This window comes from Melanerpes formicivorus, unplaced genomic scaffold (assembly GCF_026170545.1).
Source record: "Melanerpes formicivorus ecotype bairdi unplaced genomic scaffold, bMelFor1.0.p_v2 SCAF_128, whole genome shotgun sequence".
Lineage (NCBI taxonomy): Eukaryota > Metazoa > Chordata > Aves > Piciformes > Picidae > Melanerpes > Melanerpes formicivorus.
This window is the reverse complement of record NW_027142480.1, coordinates 584,947-599,979: the sequence shown is the minus strand read 5'-3', so window position 1 is coordinate 599,979 and position 15,033 is coordinate 584,947. Positions and strand designations below refer to the sequence as shown.

The 15,033-nt window shown below is 36.4% G+C and overlaps 1 protein-coding gene across 1 annotated transcript in view; it reads left to right on the top strand.

Annotated features, from left to right (window-relative positions):
* The window catches only part of CSMD3 (CUB and Sushi multiple domains 3), a 406,730-nt gene extending 394,349 nt beyond the window's left edge, over nucleotides 1-12,381 (top strand). Inside the window, exons 66-71 of the mRNA XM_068167989.1 lie at nucleotides 1,246-1,311; nucleotides 1,913-2,071; nucleotides 3,843-3,955; nucleotides 5,955-6,042; nucleotides 7,937-8,072; nucleotides 10,215-12,381. Of these exons, the coding sequence (XP_068024090.1) occupies nucleotides 1,246-1,311; nucleotides 1,913-2,071; nucleotides 3,843-3,955; nucleotides 5,955-6,042; nucleotides 7,937-8,072; nucleotides 10,215-10,374 (722 nt within the window). The 3' untranslated portion in view covers nucleotides 10,375-12,381. The remainder of the gene's footprint in view (nucleotides 1-1,245; nucleotides 1,312-1,912; nucleotides 2,072-3,842; nucleotides 3,956-5,954; nucleotides 6,043-7,936; nucleotides 8,073-10,214) is intronic.
* The last annotated feature ends 2,652 nt before the right edge of the window (nucleotides 12,382-15,033 follow it).

Genomic DNA, 15,033 nt, shown 5'->3' with positions numbered 1-15,033 from the left:
GCAAGCCCTCCAGGTCAACCATGTTCAGTGAAGCTCAGTAGGTTTCTTTCAAAATAGAGAGAAAATGGAGATTAATCATTCAGTAGTAACAAGCATGAGAACTTCAGGCTGAATTCCAACCTCTGCCCTTGTTTCTCACCAGTTAAGATCTACATAACAAGAACAAGTCTTCTGTAATAACCTTAAAGTTATTCTCAATTTAAAAAAAAAAATATTCTCAGTACATCTTGATAAAGTTTCCTTTCAATGCAGAAAGTGCTTCACTCAGGGAGAAAGAAGTTCCTTTTCTTGTGTATTTTTCTCTAGAGGATAGATCAGAGAGAAAAGGTCTGGGTTCAAAGCCAAGATCCAAAATACTGAAGTAACTACTGAAGCAAGGAATGGAGTGCAGTGCTGCATGAGAGTATTCTACACTAGGAGACAGAATTATATGTCCTCTTTATAGTCTGGTGAATCCAAATTAGTTTCTGCAAAATAAAATAGCTTCAGCTGCAGGAAATGACACTGTCCCATTGCATTTAGTTCTTCATCTTCAGTGTTGGGAGAGTTCCTGCTAAGCAGAGAAGAAATTAAATTCTCCAAATTCCAGTGCTCAAATCACCTGAGTGGTTGGAGGTACTGTGGACAGTCTCATTTGTTTCTTTCTTTCTGTTGTTATTCTTTAAAGAAACAGGGACTTTCCCCCTCCCCCATTGCTAAGGGATTAAGCATGTGTCTTTGGGTTTTCAATCTTGAACACAAGATGTCTCACTCACTACTGTTGAAGATGATTAAGTCTTAGAGAGAAATGTATTTTTAAACACCCTTATAAAGTATTCTCTTAACTGTTTGGTGTTACATTAATTAGGTTCAAAACACTAATCTCAGTGCTGTTTAATATGGATGTCAGTTTAAATGATCTAACGTGCCTTAGCCATGTTAGAGGACACCTCACATATTAAGTACCAGGGCTGTGAATTCTGAAATACAGATTCTGGAGTGTAAGTTGCTTAAGTATTGTAAATAAATTTGGTAGCATCCAGGTGACTAACTTAGAGGAAAATATGTTAATGGAATAAATTGGTGGGCATGTGCACCTGTGATTCTAAGGCTTGATAATGACTGAAATCTCATTCATATCTGAGTTTGAAACTTTATCTTAGATCCTTTATAACAAATAAATTTCATTATAGAAATTAATTTCCTGGTTTCTATGTAATATATTTGCTATTAATTTGCCTTTTTGTCATGCATTCTTTCTAACAGCTGGTTCCAAAATATTAGTGAAAGATCCCAGACCAGCTTTGGGAACACCAAGTCCCAAACTAAGTGGTAAGTACTTTGAGGTATATGTTGTTTTGAAGAATCTCTGTAGAAAAGATGAGAATCTATGAGACTGCACTGAATGGATTAGAACAAATAAAGGGTGTTAGATTAGGTATTACATTAACAGAGCAACCCCCTAATTAATTAAATTATTCCTCAATGTTTAAATCCATCTAGACTATATGGTATTTTTGTTATATCTATACACAGTTTTTAACTGTTATGTGATGAGAGCTTTCTGCAAAATTTAATCCTAGCTGAATGTCTCTGACTGTCTGTGCTGGCATACAAAATACTCTGCAGCTGTTTACAGCTGTTAAATTAGATTTTGTGAAGTTGGTTTAAGTGTAGGACATGTCTGTATTTGCCTAAAGGAGCAAATGAGGGTAGCGTTGTGGTTGTGTACTTCAGAACAAATATGTTTCTTTCATAAATATTCATGCCAGGTTTCTGTGCTTTATAGATGAAGATTACGCCTAATAGACTTTAAAATAGAAATGGTGAAGTAGAGAAAATGCTAATATTTATCATATATCATGTTGGATGCTTGACTTCATAAATATTAAATATTATAATATGTTTTGAAATATGTTTGATGTCTGTATAGTTCCTGATGATGTATTTGCCCAAAATTATATATGGAAAGGATCTTACAATTATAAAAACAAGAAGCAGCCCATGACTTTGACAGTCACCAGTTTCAATGCAACTTCAGGAAGAGTAAATGCAACACTTACAAACAGCAATATGGAATTGCTACTATCAGGTATGCAATAAGAAAGATTCATTTCTATTTATTTTTTTATGCCTTATATGCATTGGTTCCCTGCATAGCACTAAAGTTATTAACATCTGGAAACTTCCTTACCTTATCAAATACATTTTCATTCTATTGCAGTTTGTTTTCAAAGGTAGGGATTCTTCCACCTTTTCCTTCTGTCACCATTTCTACTATATTTTGAGTTAATAGTCAATAAGGAGTGAATGAGCTGTCCTGAGTCTCATGCTGTGTTTTCAGAAGAAGCCTTTTCATGCGATCTTGGTTTGTGATATTCCGGTTCCTGCCACACTGAGCACTGTTGCTATAATTATGTTGGCACAATATGCACAGTTTTCTGTGCTGTGAACCATTAGCAGAAACTGCAAATGAGGCTTTACAGGCAAGCAAACCAAAAATCCAATTAAAAAAATATTTGAGTTTATAGTTTTTGTTGCTTTTTCAAACTGTTTCATTCTTAATATTGAGAGATTTTAGCCACACAGGACAGTCATACCAGAGGAGTGGCAGGTTATGTCACAAGGGTATGAATAAGCATAAAAGAATCATCTGAAATCAATATTATCACTCAAAATTTAGCTTATTAAAACTACAATATTTTTGCAAGGACTGAAGAAGCCTAAAAATCACAGTTATATGCTGACTGAACACTGATGGTTTTAATCTTGTTCATCATTTAAGGACTTTTTTCTCTGAAGTAGTTTAATACCACTTTTTATCCCAGACTTGTTAGCAAGGACAGAAGTGACTGAACATTAAATTGTTGGGAAAAAAAGGGGGAAAAGTTCAGCCCATGTATTTCTGGGAGAGGTGGTCTGCAGGAAGAATGTAATGGGACAAAGAAGTGCTCTTAGTTTCTAGCTTCTAGTTTTTGTCAATAGATTTGTCTGTTGAAGAGATTTTTGTAGGTGTCCTTTGAAGAGCCAAACCATAGATGGACTGAATGGTACATAAAATACTTTCTGTCTTGTAACTGTTTTTGTTCTGATTGTCTGAGCAAGTTTATTCTATCATGTGATGTCCATCTAGTTTCAGCTATGTAATCTCTAAGAGGTTATTCCTCCCCTAGAGAGGAATGCTCCAGTACATGTTAGGGGTTAACCTGCTGAAAAGCATCTCTGCAGAGAAGGACCTTGGAATTCTGGTGGATAACAATCATAGGCCAGCTATGTGTCAGTAATGGTGCCCCTGTGAGCAAGAAGGCTGATGGTATCCTATGGTGCATTAAGAAGAGGTTGAGGGAGGTTCTCTTCCCTCTGCACTCTGTCTTAATAAGGCCACATCTGGAATACTGTGTCCAGTTCTGGATTCCCCAGTTCTAGAGTGACTAGGAAGAATTTGAGAGGGTCCAGTGAAGGGCTATGAAAATATGCAGAGAACATCTGTCTTATGAGGAAAGGCTGACAGACCTGGGGCTGCTTATCTTGGTGAAGGCTGAGATGGCATTTTATCAATGGTTATAAATGTTGTCAATGTTTTTTCTGTCTAAGACTTGCTACCATAACTGTTAAGTAACAGCTGTGTGTATATGGTTTCCCTTCTGTCCTCTCCACAGGCTAAGCTAAAAACAGTTTCTATTGAGATCCTGTGATAACTGAAATAATTTCACAAAAGAATGCGTCTTGCTAAATTGCAATGTTGGTAGCAGTGCTGCCTATTTTTCCCACTTTCCCTTTTTAAGGCAATAGATTAAATGCTTAAAGATGAAATTGTTCCTCTAGTCAACACAAATAACATTTTTTAACACTGTCTTCTACAGGAGTGTATAAAAGCCAGGAAGCTCGGCTAATGCTCCACATATATCTCATTAAAGCCCCTTCCCATACATCCGTGAGCAAGTTGAAAGAGGAAAAATGGGCTATGGATGGTTTTGTGAGTATATTTCTGCTACAGAAGGGAAAGATTTGGTTTATTTGTAAACATGCTGCTGTTCTACACCCCAAAAAATTCTGAGATGGACCAAAAAGAGTCTTGTTTAGGAATGCTGATTTGTTAAAGGGAATGAAAATTTCCTTACAAGACACAGGAGATCAGTCTGAGGGCACAATTATATTGCATGTTAACACAGAAGCCTTTCTTTTACTTCTCTTTGAATTTCATTTCAATATATTGAGACATTTTATCAATTTATAATGACATAATATATGTAATAATAATATAATACAAATGTTTCTCATTAGACCAGAAGTCATATTATTTATTTTTTGGTGATATTTTAAGAAATGCCATGAGAAGGCTGAAATGTTATGTGTACAGGGAAAACCAAATAAAATGCTCCAATTAAGCATTAAATTCCTTAGAGGTTCTGGGTCTGAGCCTATTCTTTGAAAGAGAGGAGAAGAGGAGAGGTGAATGCAAGGAGTAAAAAGAAGAAGTAACAGCCCAGATGGCTGGGATGTGTTTAAAACATGAGAAGGAAATCCCTCCAGAGGACAGGCAGGAAAAACAAACAATGCCCAAGATAGTGCTTAAGCCTGTAAAAAGCTGAGTATGTTAGGGGTCTCAGACACTTTATTTAGCAGAGAAGAATTTTTTTTTTCAGAGAAGAAAGGACTTATCATAATTTGGATTAAGATGAACACTCATACATCCCTATTACACTGTCTTATTTTTCAAGGAGTCTGTTTTCTTATGTTTCACATACTGGTAAAGCACTACAGGGAAACCAGTATGGGTGCACATGCCAATAGAAGAGCAGAGGTGTACGCTGAAGTGTATGCATAAATGTATAACTTGTGGCACTACTTCCATAATAATTCTTAAAAAGGTGTAAAACCAAAACCAGAGGAAAAAACCCTAACCCACTTAAATAATATACATACTTGTAAAAGGGCAAAACTTTCTTGGTTTGTGCAAACTTTAGGCTTCATGAGCACATTCCTCAGGTGAAAAGCATATGGTAAAAGCAAGAAATTTACTTTCACACCTCTAGATGTGTAAAAGTATACAGAAGAGTCCTGGCAGTCCATAGGCTATTTACATATTGTTCTTTTTAACTTATTATTATTTTTTAATCTTGGAATAACTGAAACAGGCTACTTTAGCCCAAAGTAAGATATTCATCTGAGAAACACACCCTTTCTTCAGGAAAAAGAGTAGCTTCAGGTCATTTTTGAAGGTGTACTGTTGCCTTGAGAAAGGGAAGCTTAAGGGCAAACTTGGAAAAAATCCCACTGTCTGAGCACCCTGAATTTAAACCTAATAATTATCTTGGGAAGCAAGTACCTGTAAATTTTAATAAGAGATGTTAGTTTAGAATGTACTTACCCTATAAGGGAGATATTAATAGAATTTCTACCCTTTCCTCCCTCCCACAAGTCTTTTAGCTTATTAAAGCATATTTTGCTCTTGTAGCAAGACCTCATTCAATATTCTTCTGGTCTGCAGTGGTATAATTAAGTAATTATTGGGATAAGAATAGTGAAAGATCAATTGAATGCAGTCTTCTTTTATTTACTTTTTAAGTAATCATTACTCAATACTCTCACCTCAATACTCTCATGCTTAGGATTATCAACAATATGACTTTTGTCATCTACTTCCTAAACAAATCATGTGATTAGGAAGTATGTAAGATGCTTTGACATACTGACATCTTCAATTACCAGAAACTTTTATGTTCTCTTGGGTTTAATAGATAATGTAGTGAAAAGTAATACTCTATGACCTTAAACCACCATAAATAAGTTGTTGTATTAGCAGTTCTGTCTTTAATACTGAATTTCCTAGGGAAAGGGAAACAAAAAGGATGCTTTGATGTTTTTTAATAGAGAATAAAACTGACAGTCAAACATATTAGGATATCTGTCTTCCAAATACCTACTTGCAACAAACTCTTCCCCATTTAGTTCAGAGTACTTTTTGTCTACAGGTGTCTGCTGAACCTGATGGAGCAACTTATGTTTTTCAAGGATTCATCCAGGGTAAAGATTATGGACAATTTGGACTTCAAAGATTAGGTATTCAGTAAATTCTAAGTTTTTGCCTGTTGATTGTTCCATATCCTGTTTTATTATGTCCAGTGGCGTTAGGATATCTACAGGATGCTATCAGTATTGGCATTTTATGGAAAACTGGGATATCAATATATATAAGTAATAGTTACAAAGAGTGTTTTGCCAGAAGTTGTAAGCAGTTATTGATGCCTAACAAGATACTACTTAGTACAGCTATGCATTTGCAATCTTCTGAGCAAAGATTTTCTATGAATATATGTAAAATGCATTCAGTCACTATTTAGAAAACCCATGCTACAGAATGTTTTGCTAACCTTATCTCTTACTCATGTTGCTGAAACACATTTCACCTAAATATTTTCTAGAAGAGTGAAAAGGCTAACTTTCCAATTAAATCTTTATGTTCCTCTTAAGAAGAAAAAAAATGCTTGATAAGCATTTATTTCTTAAAAAATGACTTCTTGGTTCTATTTTACACCAAACTACTAATTTTTATTCTTTCTTGGAGAAGACAGTTTTGGTAACAGAGCTTTGTAATACCATTCTGTTGCACTTTTTAATAAAAATACTTTAATTTACTTTTACTTCATTTATTTCTAATTTACTCCTTAGAGTTCTTATCTTCAGGTGAAATTCCCATACAGTTTTCCTCACAGCATTTAATTTTATGAATAATTATTTTTCCTTATTTTAGCACATGGTTATGTTAATATTTATTTCTATTTGCTTGTTTGTTTTCATTTCTATATATTGCCTTGTAAGATCAAGAAAGTCAGAGTGATTTGCCCTTGGAATGTGCTGCCAGGGAGGTGGTGGAGTCACCATCCCTGAAGGTGTTCGTAAAAAGATTGGATGTGGCACTTGAAGCCATGGTTTAGTTGTCAGAAGGTGCTGGGTATAAGGTATTAGGTTGGGCTTGGTGACCTCTGAGGTCTTTTCCAACCTGGTTGATTCTATGATTCTATGAGATCAAAACTCTAACCATTAACTTTGAAGCTGTATTGCTATTCCTTTTCTGACAAAGGTGTATATCTTGTCTGTGTAGATAATCTATATAAGGCTTCCTTCAAACATGCAACACATCATACTTTTTCACCTCTAGCTGGCTTTCGCTCTTCACAACAGTTCCTACCTCTTTCACTCTGCTTATCAATAACAGTGCCTAATGAAATCAACATGGTGAAATTTCAGTTTGTCTGTTCAGGTGATTTGCCCTTTCCTTGAAATCATGTTTGTTTTCTAAAATAATACAAATATTAGTAATATTATCAATCTAACATGCACATTATTATAATTTTTTCTTTGGTAATGTAGTTTATTAACGTGGGTTAATAATGTTAAAAACTTGAATCACATTCAGAATTGTGCAATAAGATAGTTGTTACATAATAGTGTAGGTATTGTTCTCCCAACACATTGCATCCACTTACAAACCACAATATGATATCTACATTTACTTTCTAGATCTCAGCTTACAGCTTTATGTATACAGCTGAACAGTTTATAATCATAGAATCACAGAATTTTTAGGGTTGAAAGGGACCTCAAAAATCATCTAGTTCCAAGCCCTGTGCCATGGGCAAGAACACCTGACACTAGATCAGGTTGCTCAGAGCCACATCCAGCCTGGCCTTAAAAACCTCCAGGGATAGGGCTTCTACCACCTCCCTGGGCAACCTGTTCCAGTGTCTCACCACCCTCATGGTGAAGAACTTCTTCTTAACATCAAGTCTGAATCTACCCATTTCTATTTTTGCTCCATTCCCCTTGGTCCTGACACCCTGAAAAGTCCCTCACCAATGATGACAAAGTGTTACTGAATTCTGAAGTTACTGAGTAGTATGTGCACAGGATAATAAATATGATATTATTTATTTTGTCTTATTATTCTTTTTAGGTCTTAACATGTCTGAAGGTTCAAATTCTTCTAATCAACCACATGGTACAAATAGTAGTTCAGTGGCCATTGCTATCCTTGTGCCTTTCTTTGCCCTTATATTTGCTGGTTTTGGCTTTTATCTTTATAAACAAAGGTAAGTACAAATCATTTGGTGTTTCTGTTGCCTTCAGTCTTTGTTAGAGTGAAGAAAATACTCTGTAAAACCACAAGATGTTTGCAAAATATGCATGCAGGAAATTCTTCCTACCTCCATTAAGGTCTGGCACAACAACTGAGACATCAGTTTATTGTAGCATGCTCTGCTACCTATTCCTACCTATTTAAAAGGTTATAAATTTCACTCTTTATGATAACAAAATGGGTACTATAAATGATTGGCCTGTAGGGAATAATATAATGGATAGAGTTAGTGTGCACTTGTGGTAGATTGCTTGCATTGTAGTTGGGGTTTTTTTATGTGACAGAATTATGAGGCATATCTGGAGTAATGTATTTTAATGCCGGCTCTGTTTATTAGCTTGTACAACTATTATGTCATTGAGAGATTTCATTATGGAACTGTTTCTGCATCTGAAATTATTAGTTCATATGCAATTACTTCACATACCCACCAGTCTTCTCAGCTTCATTAGTTTAAGTTCAAGAATTTTGTTCATGTTATCGAGGCTGGTATTCATTCTTTGGATTTAGTGTCAAGTAGTCTTCCTATAGCTTTAAATTATTCAATGACTAAAGGAAATTTAATCACTTCAATGACAATTCTTTGCAGGCAATTCTTTGCCTACTACCTATCAAAATGGTGGTATCTACCTGACAATAATAGACAGTAATACATCCTGCAGGTTAACATTAGTTTAAAACATGTGCCATCATTTTTAAATGGCAACACATGATTTTGAACTGCTTCAGAAGGTGAAAAAATACTCTTATAATTTATTAGACATTTGGTATTAAATGCATTCTGTAAGCACTTGTCTTTGCACTTTATATTGTTGCTGTACAACACAATATGCATTTTGCATAACAATATATATGAAATACTTGCAAGAGATTGAACTTTGGTATTTTGAATTATTTACTATAAATTAAGATCTTTCACCTATAAATTCAGTCTTAATAAACTTGTTGAGTCTCCAAAGGGAAGAGAAAATCTCAGTCATCTGGCTGGGGAACGATTCTATCTTTATAAGGTTTTGTTGTGCTCTTAGCTTTTTATCATCTGATCATCCAGGTGGAAATAACCTACCTCTTCTCAGATTTTTAACTAAGTGTTAACTGAACAACATTTTAAATTAATTATAAATCCCTTAAATTGTGATAGAATATCAATTCTTAGCACAGAAAGAAAAACTGAGAATAGAAAAATTGTATATGAAATAAGAGCAAGTGCAGGGTCCTGCATCTGGGTCGAGGCAATCCCAGGCACAAATACAGGCTGGGCAGTGACTGGCTGGAAAGTAGCCCTGAGGAGAGAGACTTGGGGGTGCTGGTGGACAAAAAGCTCAACATGAGCTCTCAATGTGCACTTCCAGCCCGCAAAGCCAATCAGATCCTGGGCTGCATCAGGAGAAGTGTGGCTAGCAGGTCGAGGGAGGTGATCCTCCCCCTCTACTCAGCCCTGGTGAGACCCCACCTGGAGTACTGTGTCCAGTTCTGGAGCCCCCTATTACAAGAGGGATGTGGAGGTGCTGGAACGTGTCCAGAGAAGGGCCACAAGGATGATCAGAGGGCTGGAGCACCTCTCCTATGAGGACGGACTGAAGGAGTTGGGGCTGTTCAGTCTGCAGGAGAGAAGGCTCCGAGGTGACCTAATTGTGGCCTTGCAGTATCTGAAGGGGGCCTACAGGAAGGCTGGGGAAGGACTTCTCAGGATCTCAGGTAGTGACAGGACTAGGGGGAATGGGATGAAGCTGGAGGTGGGGAGATTCAGGCTAGATGTGAGGAGGAGGTTCTTCACCATGAGAGTGGTGAAACCCTGGTATGTGTTGTCCAGGGAGGTGGTCGAGGCCCCATCCCTGGGGGTGTTTAAGAGCAGGCTGGATGGGGCTCTGTCCAGCCTGATCTAGTGTGGGGTGTCCCTACCCATGGCAGGGGGTGTTGGAACTAGATGATCCTTGTGGTCCCTTCCAACCCTGAATGAAACTATGAAACTATGAGATGTTGCATTTAGCTCCCACAACTGGACCTGGAAGCTAAATTCTATTTGGATTCTTAAATGACATCCAAGTCATGAGTAAAACTGCAGTTACAAATACTTTCTTTCTTTCTTCTACAGGACTGCACCTAAAACACAGTATACAGGATGCTCTGTACATGAAAATAATAATGGACAAGCTGCTTTTGAAAACCCCATGTATGACACAAATGCAAAGTCCGTGGAAGGGAAAGCCGTACGTTTTGACCCCAACCTGAACACCGTTTGCACAATGGTATAACGCGGTAAAGATATATCTTGAAAGTCTGGCAATTGACACACCACACAGTGCACACACAGTTCACTGATTAAAAGAAAAAAAAAAAATAGAAAAAAAAAAATTAAAGCACACTTTTCAGGATATACTGGGTCACCTTTTCCTGAGGATGATAGACAAGAATGGATAATGGTTATTTTGTTTTGATTTTGGTTTTCATAAACTGGATCAGAATTCTTCTTCGTGCGCGCCACGGAGCGTTTTAAAAAACATTTGCTGCACTCCATGAGTGCTACTCACAGTTTATTTGCTTTTTTAAAAAAGGAGGTTATTCTAAAACATAAAACATATTTGCATATATTGGAGGAGCATCCACTATCAGTGTTTCTGTGCTTTATAAAAATTATAATAGAGGGACTGGGTTAAAAAGAAGATATAGGTAGAAAATAAGAGCTATACTTACAGGAGACAATAGGTCACTGACATCTCCTTAACAGTCACATGCTACATCTTTCTCATGAGTTTGTACCTTTTTTTTTCATTTGTTCAACCAGTTTAGGTTTTGTTTGTTTGTTGTTTATTTTTGTTTGTTTTTTCTTTGTTTTGTTGTTGGTTTTTTTAAAGTCCAGGATGTAGTATCTAGAAATCAGCAAGTGCGACCTACACTTTTCAAATCACAGAAGAAAAATTATAATGCTGTGTTCTTATTTACTGAATTTCCTTCCTTCCTTGATATCTTCTTCCTTTCCAATTTCCTGGTCAAGCTCCTTTGTCTGTTTCCACCAATGATATCACAAACGGTAACGTTTCTACGTTTCCTTTGTCCATCATACAACCAGACAAATTTTGCAATCAAGAATTTAGTATGAACTGAGCTTTGTCATGTGGCTGTGTTCCTTACTGTTGATGATCATTCAGAGGAGTGACCATCTTACATTTTCTTCAAATGTGAAAATATAAAGATATTTCCAATTAAAAAGTGAAGTTTACAGTACCATTAGTAATCAGATCCATATAATTAAAATTTAAGAGTGCATTTTTCAATCCAGGCTAGTTGAAGCTAGGTCCTATCACATCAGTTTATTCCTTTACTATGATTTTTAAATGCATGCAGAAAGCCTGACAAAATCCCATTGCAAGTTGATGCATTCCAACAAACTTCAATGAACTCTTAATCAGACCTGCAAGGCAAAAAGGAGGTAAAATTTGGAAATACTGTCTTTTCCCATCCTTTTTATCTATATATTGTTAGGGAAACAAATCCTTACAGCTAATGATTTAAAACTGAATATATTACCATAGTGCAATGAAAATAAAATTATTAAAAATAAATATATATAAAGCCATTATCTGAATAAGGACAATCCATTCATTTTAGGGACAATTCAGATTCTACAGTCCTCAGATACAAGTTTTAGACGTTCCAGAATCACTTCTAAAGACACATAGCTTTGAGTTTCACAGTTTCAGAACTCACATCAGAAGTATTCAATGGCAACGCAGTAATTTATTTGCCATAGGTCATTGTCTTCCATTCATAGCATGACTCACAAATTCTGTGTGTTAGCCAGTGTGAATTATCTGTTATTATCCCTTTCTGACATTAATAATTCTGTGAAAATCTGAACTTTTTATTACCGTAATAGAGAGTGCCTACCAAAAATCATTGTACCCAGGACTGCTGCTTGGATTTCTACAATGTTTGATGAATTTCTTATAAACCATTTTACAACACTTTGTTTTGAAGATTCATACAACTCTGTCAAACTGTATTCTACTAAAAGGATGCTGTTTTATATTTTATACCATTGGTTGTTATTTATTCTTGTTTATTCCAATGACTGCAATAACTATGATTCATTCATTAATGTTAAGGTTACTACATTTGAGATCGTTTAAAATGTTTCTTCTGCAACTGGCTACTCCTCTTATATTAATGCATACACTTTTGTAAAGAAGTATATTTTTATGAAAAAAAAGGATTTGTAAAAGTATGATGTAAATTTTCAGTGCAATGTAAACAAAATAAAAATGGACAATTGCTTTTTTTAACCACGTTTCTTCTTTGGAAGATGGGCTTTAAATCCATTTCACTTGCGAAGGCAGGAAAATAACCCAATTAACAATTCACATTTGGGATTTTGGGGAGGGTCTTCAAACCATGTTGTTTTATCTGAGTCTTCCTGTGAACCTTAGGTGATGTACCAGGGCATAAATTATTTTCAAAGAGGACTAATGGACACAATATGTAAGGGTTTTACTTTTGCTATTTGCTAAAGTGTTTTTTCTGTTTACATTAAAGTAGCAGAGTTACACTCCAAAAAAGGCCCATACTGGTCAAGTCACTGCAAAGCACAGAAAAACTTCATTTTCTTACTTTAAAATACAAAACAAAACAACCACACCCCCCACACCCCTAAAAAAAACCCAAAAAACAACACCTTAATGTTCCTCAGGGTTGTGCACAACCTTGAGGTGAGGAGGAAGTTCTTCACCAAGCGAGTCATTCGTCATTGGAACGGGTTGCCCAGGGAGGTGGTTGAGTCATCGACCCTGGAGGCGTTCAAGGGGAGATTGGACGTGGCACTTGGTGCCATGGTCTAGTCATGGGGTCTGTGTTGATAGGTTGGACTCGATGATCCTCGAGGTCCTTTCCAACCTAAGTGATACTGTGACTGTGATACTTTGCCCATTAATTTTGCTACCTTTCTGCAGAACTGTACAGGATATATGTATTAAGAAGTATTGCCGCTGCACACAGTGGTTTGTGGCATTAAAGACCCCCATGCCTTTTAATGACATTGGACTGGAGAGGAGGAACTCTGAGAGGGTCGTCCAAGCAATGGAAAATTCAGCAACCAAGATCCAGAGCTCCCCTCATATGTAGTGGGTTAGTTTTCTGGTAAAGTTGAAAGTTACCAAAACCTGTCTTACTGGTTAGCAATTGAACATGTTACTCTTTGCTCTTTTTATATCATTTTCTGTGAAATAATTAATTGCCACGGAAGAGAATATTCGTGCGAGGGGAGGATGATATAACATTTAGTTCTGCACCGTATATCTATCCATTTATTTCCCAAAATCTTTGTGTTATCCCAGCTGGCATTTTTTAAACAAATGAAGGCCTGTCATTTCTGCACTATGTTGGATTTATCTTTAGTTCCAGACTAAACCTCCCACTGTTTGATCATTTTGTTCATCTGCTTTGTACTGCTGTCCTAAGTGACAGCTAGGACAATGGAAAAATTATTCATAATTTGATTTCCTTATATAGCAAAATAAGTACAGTGATTAATAGCTTGGGCAAGTAATTTTGAATAAGATTTTGTAGTGTCAAATATTAAGCAGGATTAATATAAAGTGAAAATTTTATCACACAAAAAAAAAATATTCCAGCAAGGTACCTATGCTCCCCATTTATTATCTTCTTGATGCTGAAACTACGGCAACATAGTCTCCTGACTTGCTCAACCAGGAGTAAGGGTAGTACTAGTAGTTCTGAAAAGTAGGTCCCATCACTTTGGGAAAAATTATGAACATTGAAGACATGTATCGTTCTTTAGCCATTAGTCAGGTATCCAGTAAATATCTGCCACAGTCCATACTTTGCAGTATGCAGAATTATGCCAAATCAAACAGATTAGATTGATTAGTTCAAAACACTTTTATGTCTGAAGTACATTGAAAACACATTTGTAGAAAATGCCCTAGCTACCAAACAAACTGGAGATGGTGACTTCCTTCAAAGGAGCTGCACATCCATATTAAGGTAAGATCTTGAACTATATTAGCTAGCATCTGGACTTTTATGCTTTAGCTACATGTCTGCATTTCTAAGAATATACATAATGTTTATCAGGGTGATAATTACAGAATCACAGAATCAACCAGGTTGGAAAAGACCTCAGAGATCATCAACTTATTACCTAATACCTAACACCTCATGACAACTAAACCATGGCTTCAAGTGCCACAAACACCTCCAGGGATGGTGACTCCACCACCTCCCTGGGCAGCACATTCCAATGGCCAATTACTCTTTCTGTGAAGAACTTTCTCCTCACCTTGAGCCTAAGCTTCCCATGGTGCAGCTTGAGACTGTGTCCTCTTGTTCTATTGCTGGTTGCCTGAGAGAAGAGGCCAAGCCCCACCTGTATACAACCTCCCTTCAGGTAGTTGTAGAGAGCAATAAGGTCTCCCCTGAACCTCCTCTTCTCCATGCTAAACAACCCCAGCTCCCCCAGCCTCTCCTCATAGGGAGCTGTTCTGAACAGCATCCATCTTATTTTGAGGACCTACTGAAAACTACAATTAGCATGCTTTTGGTTATCACTTCTGGGGATTATTTTTTAATTGAAATAGAAATAATATATTGCAGCTCTTAAAATAACCTCAAAGATTAAAGATATTTTGAGACTTGTAAATTCATACTTTGGATTTTATCTGTGAAAGTTATTTTTTATATGACATATATAAAGTCATGACAATCTGCTGCTGTCAGTGTTGTGTAGAATACAATACCAATCTCTAAGGTGGTGGACAATGAGAAAATGAATGAAAACCTCTCACTGCTCATCTTTGGATGCTGAAATTATGTCAATGTGATATAGATTGCCTCTAACCAAATCTAAAATTGGCTAATTGCACAGTATCAGTCATGTCTGTGATTCTAAAATAAGATGA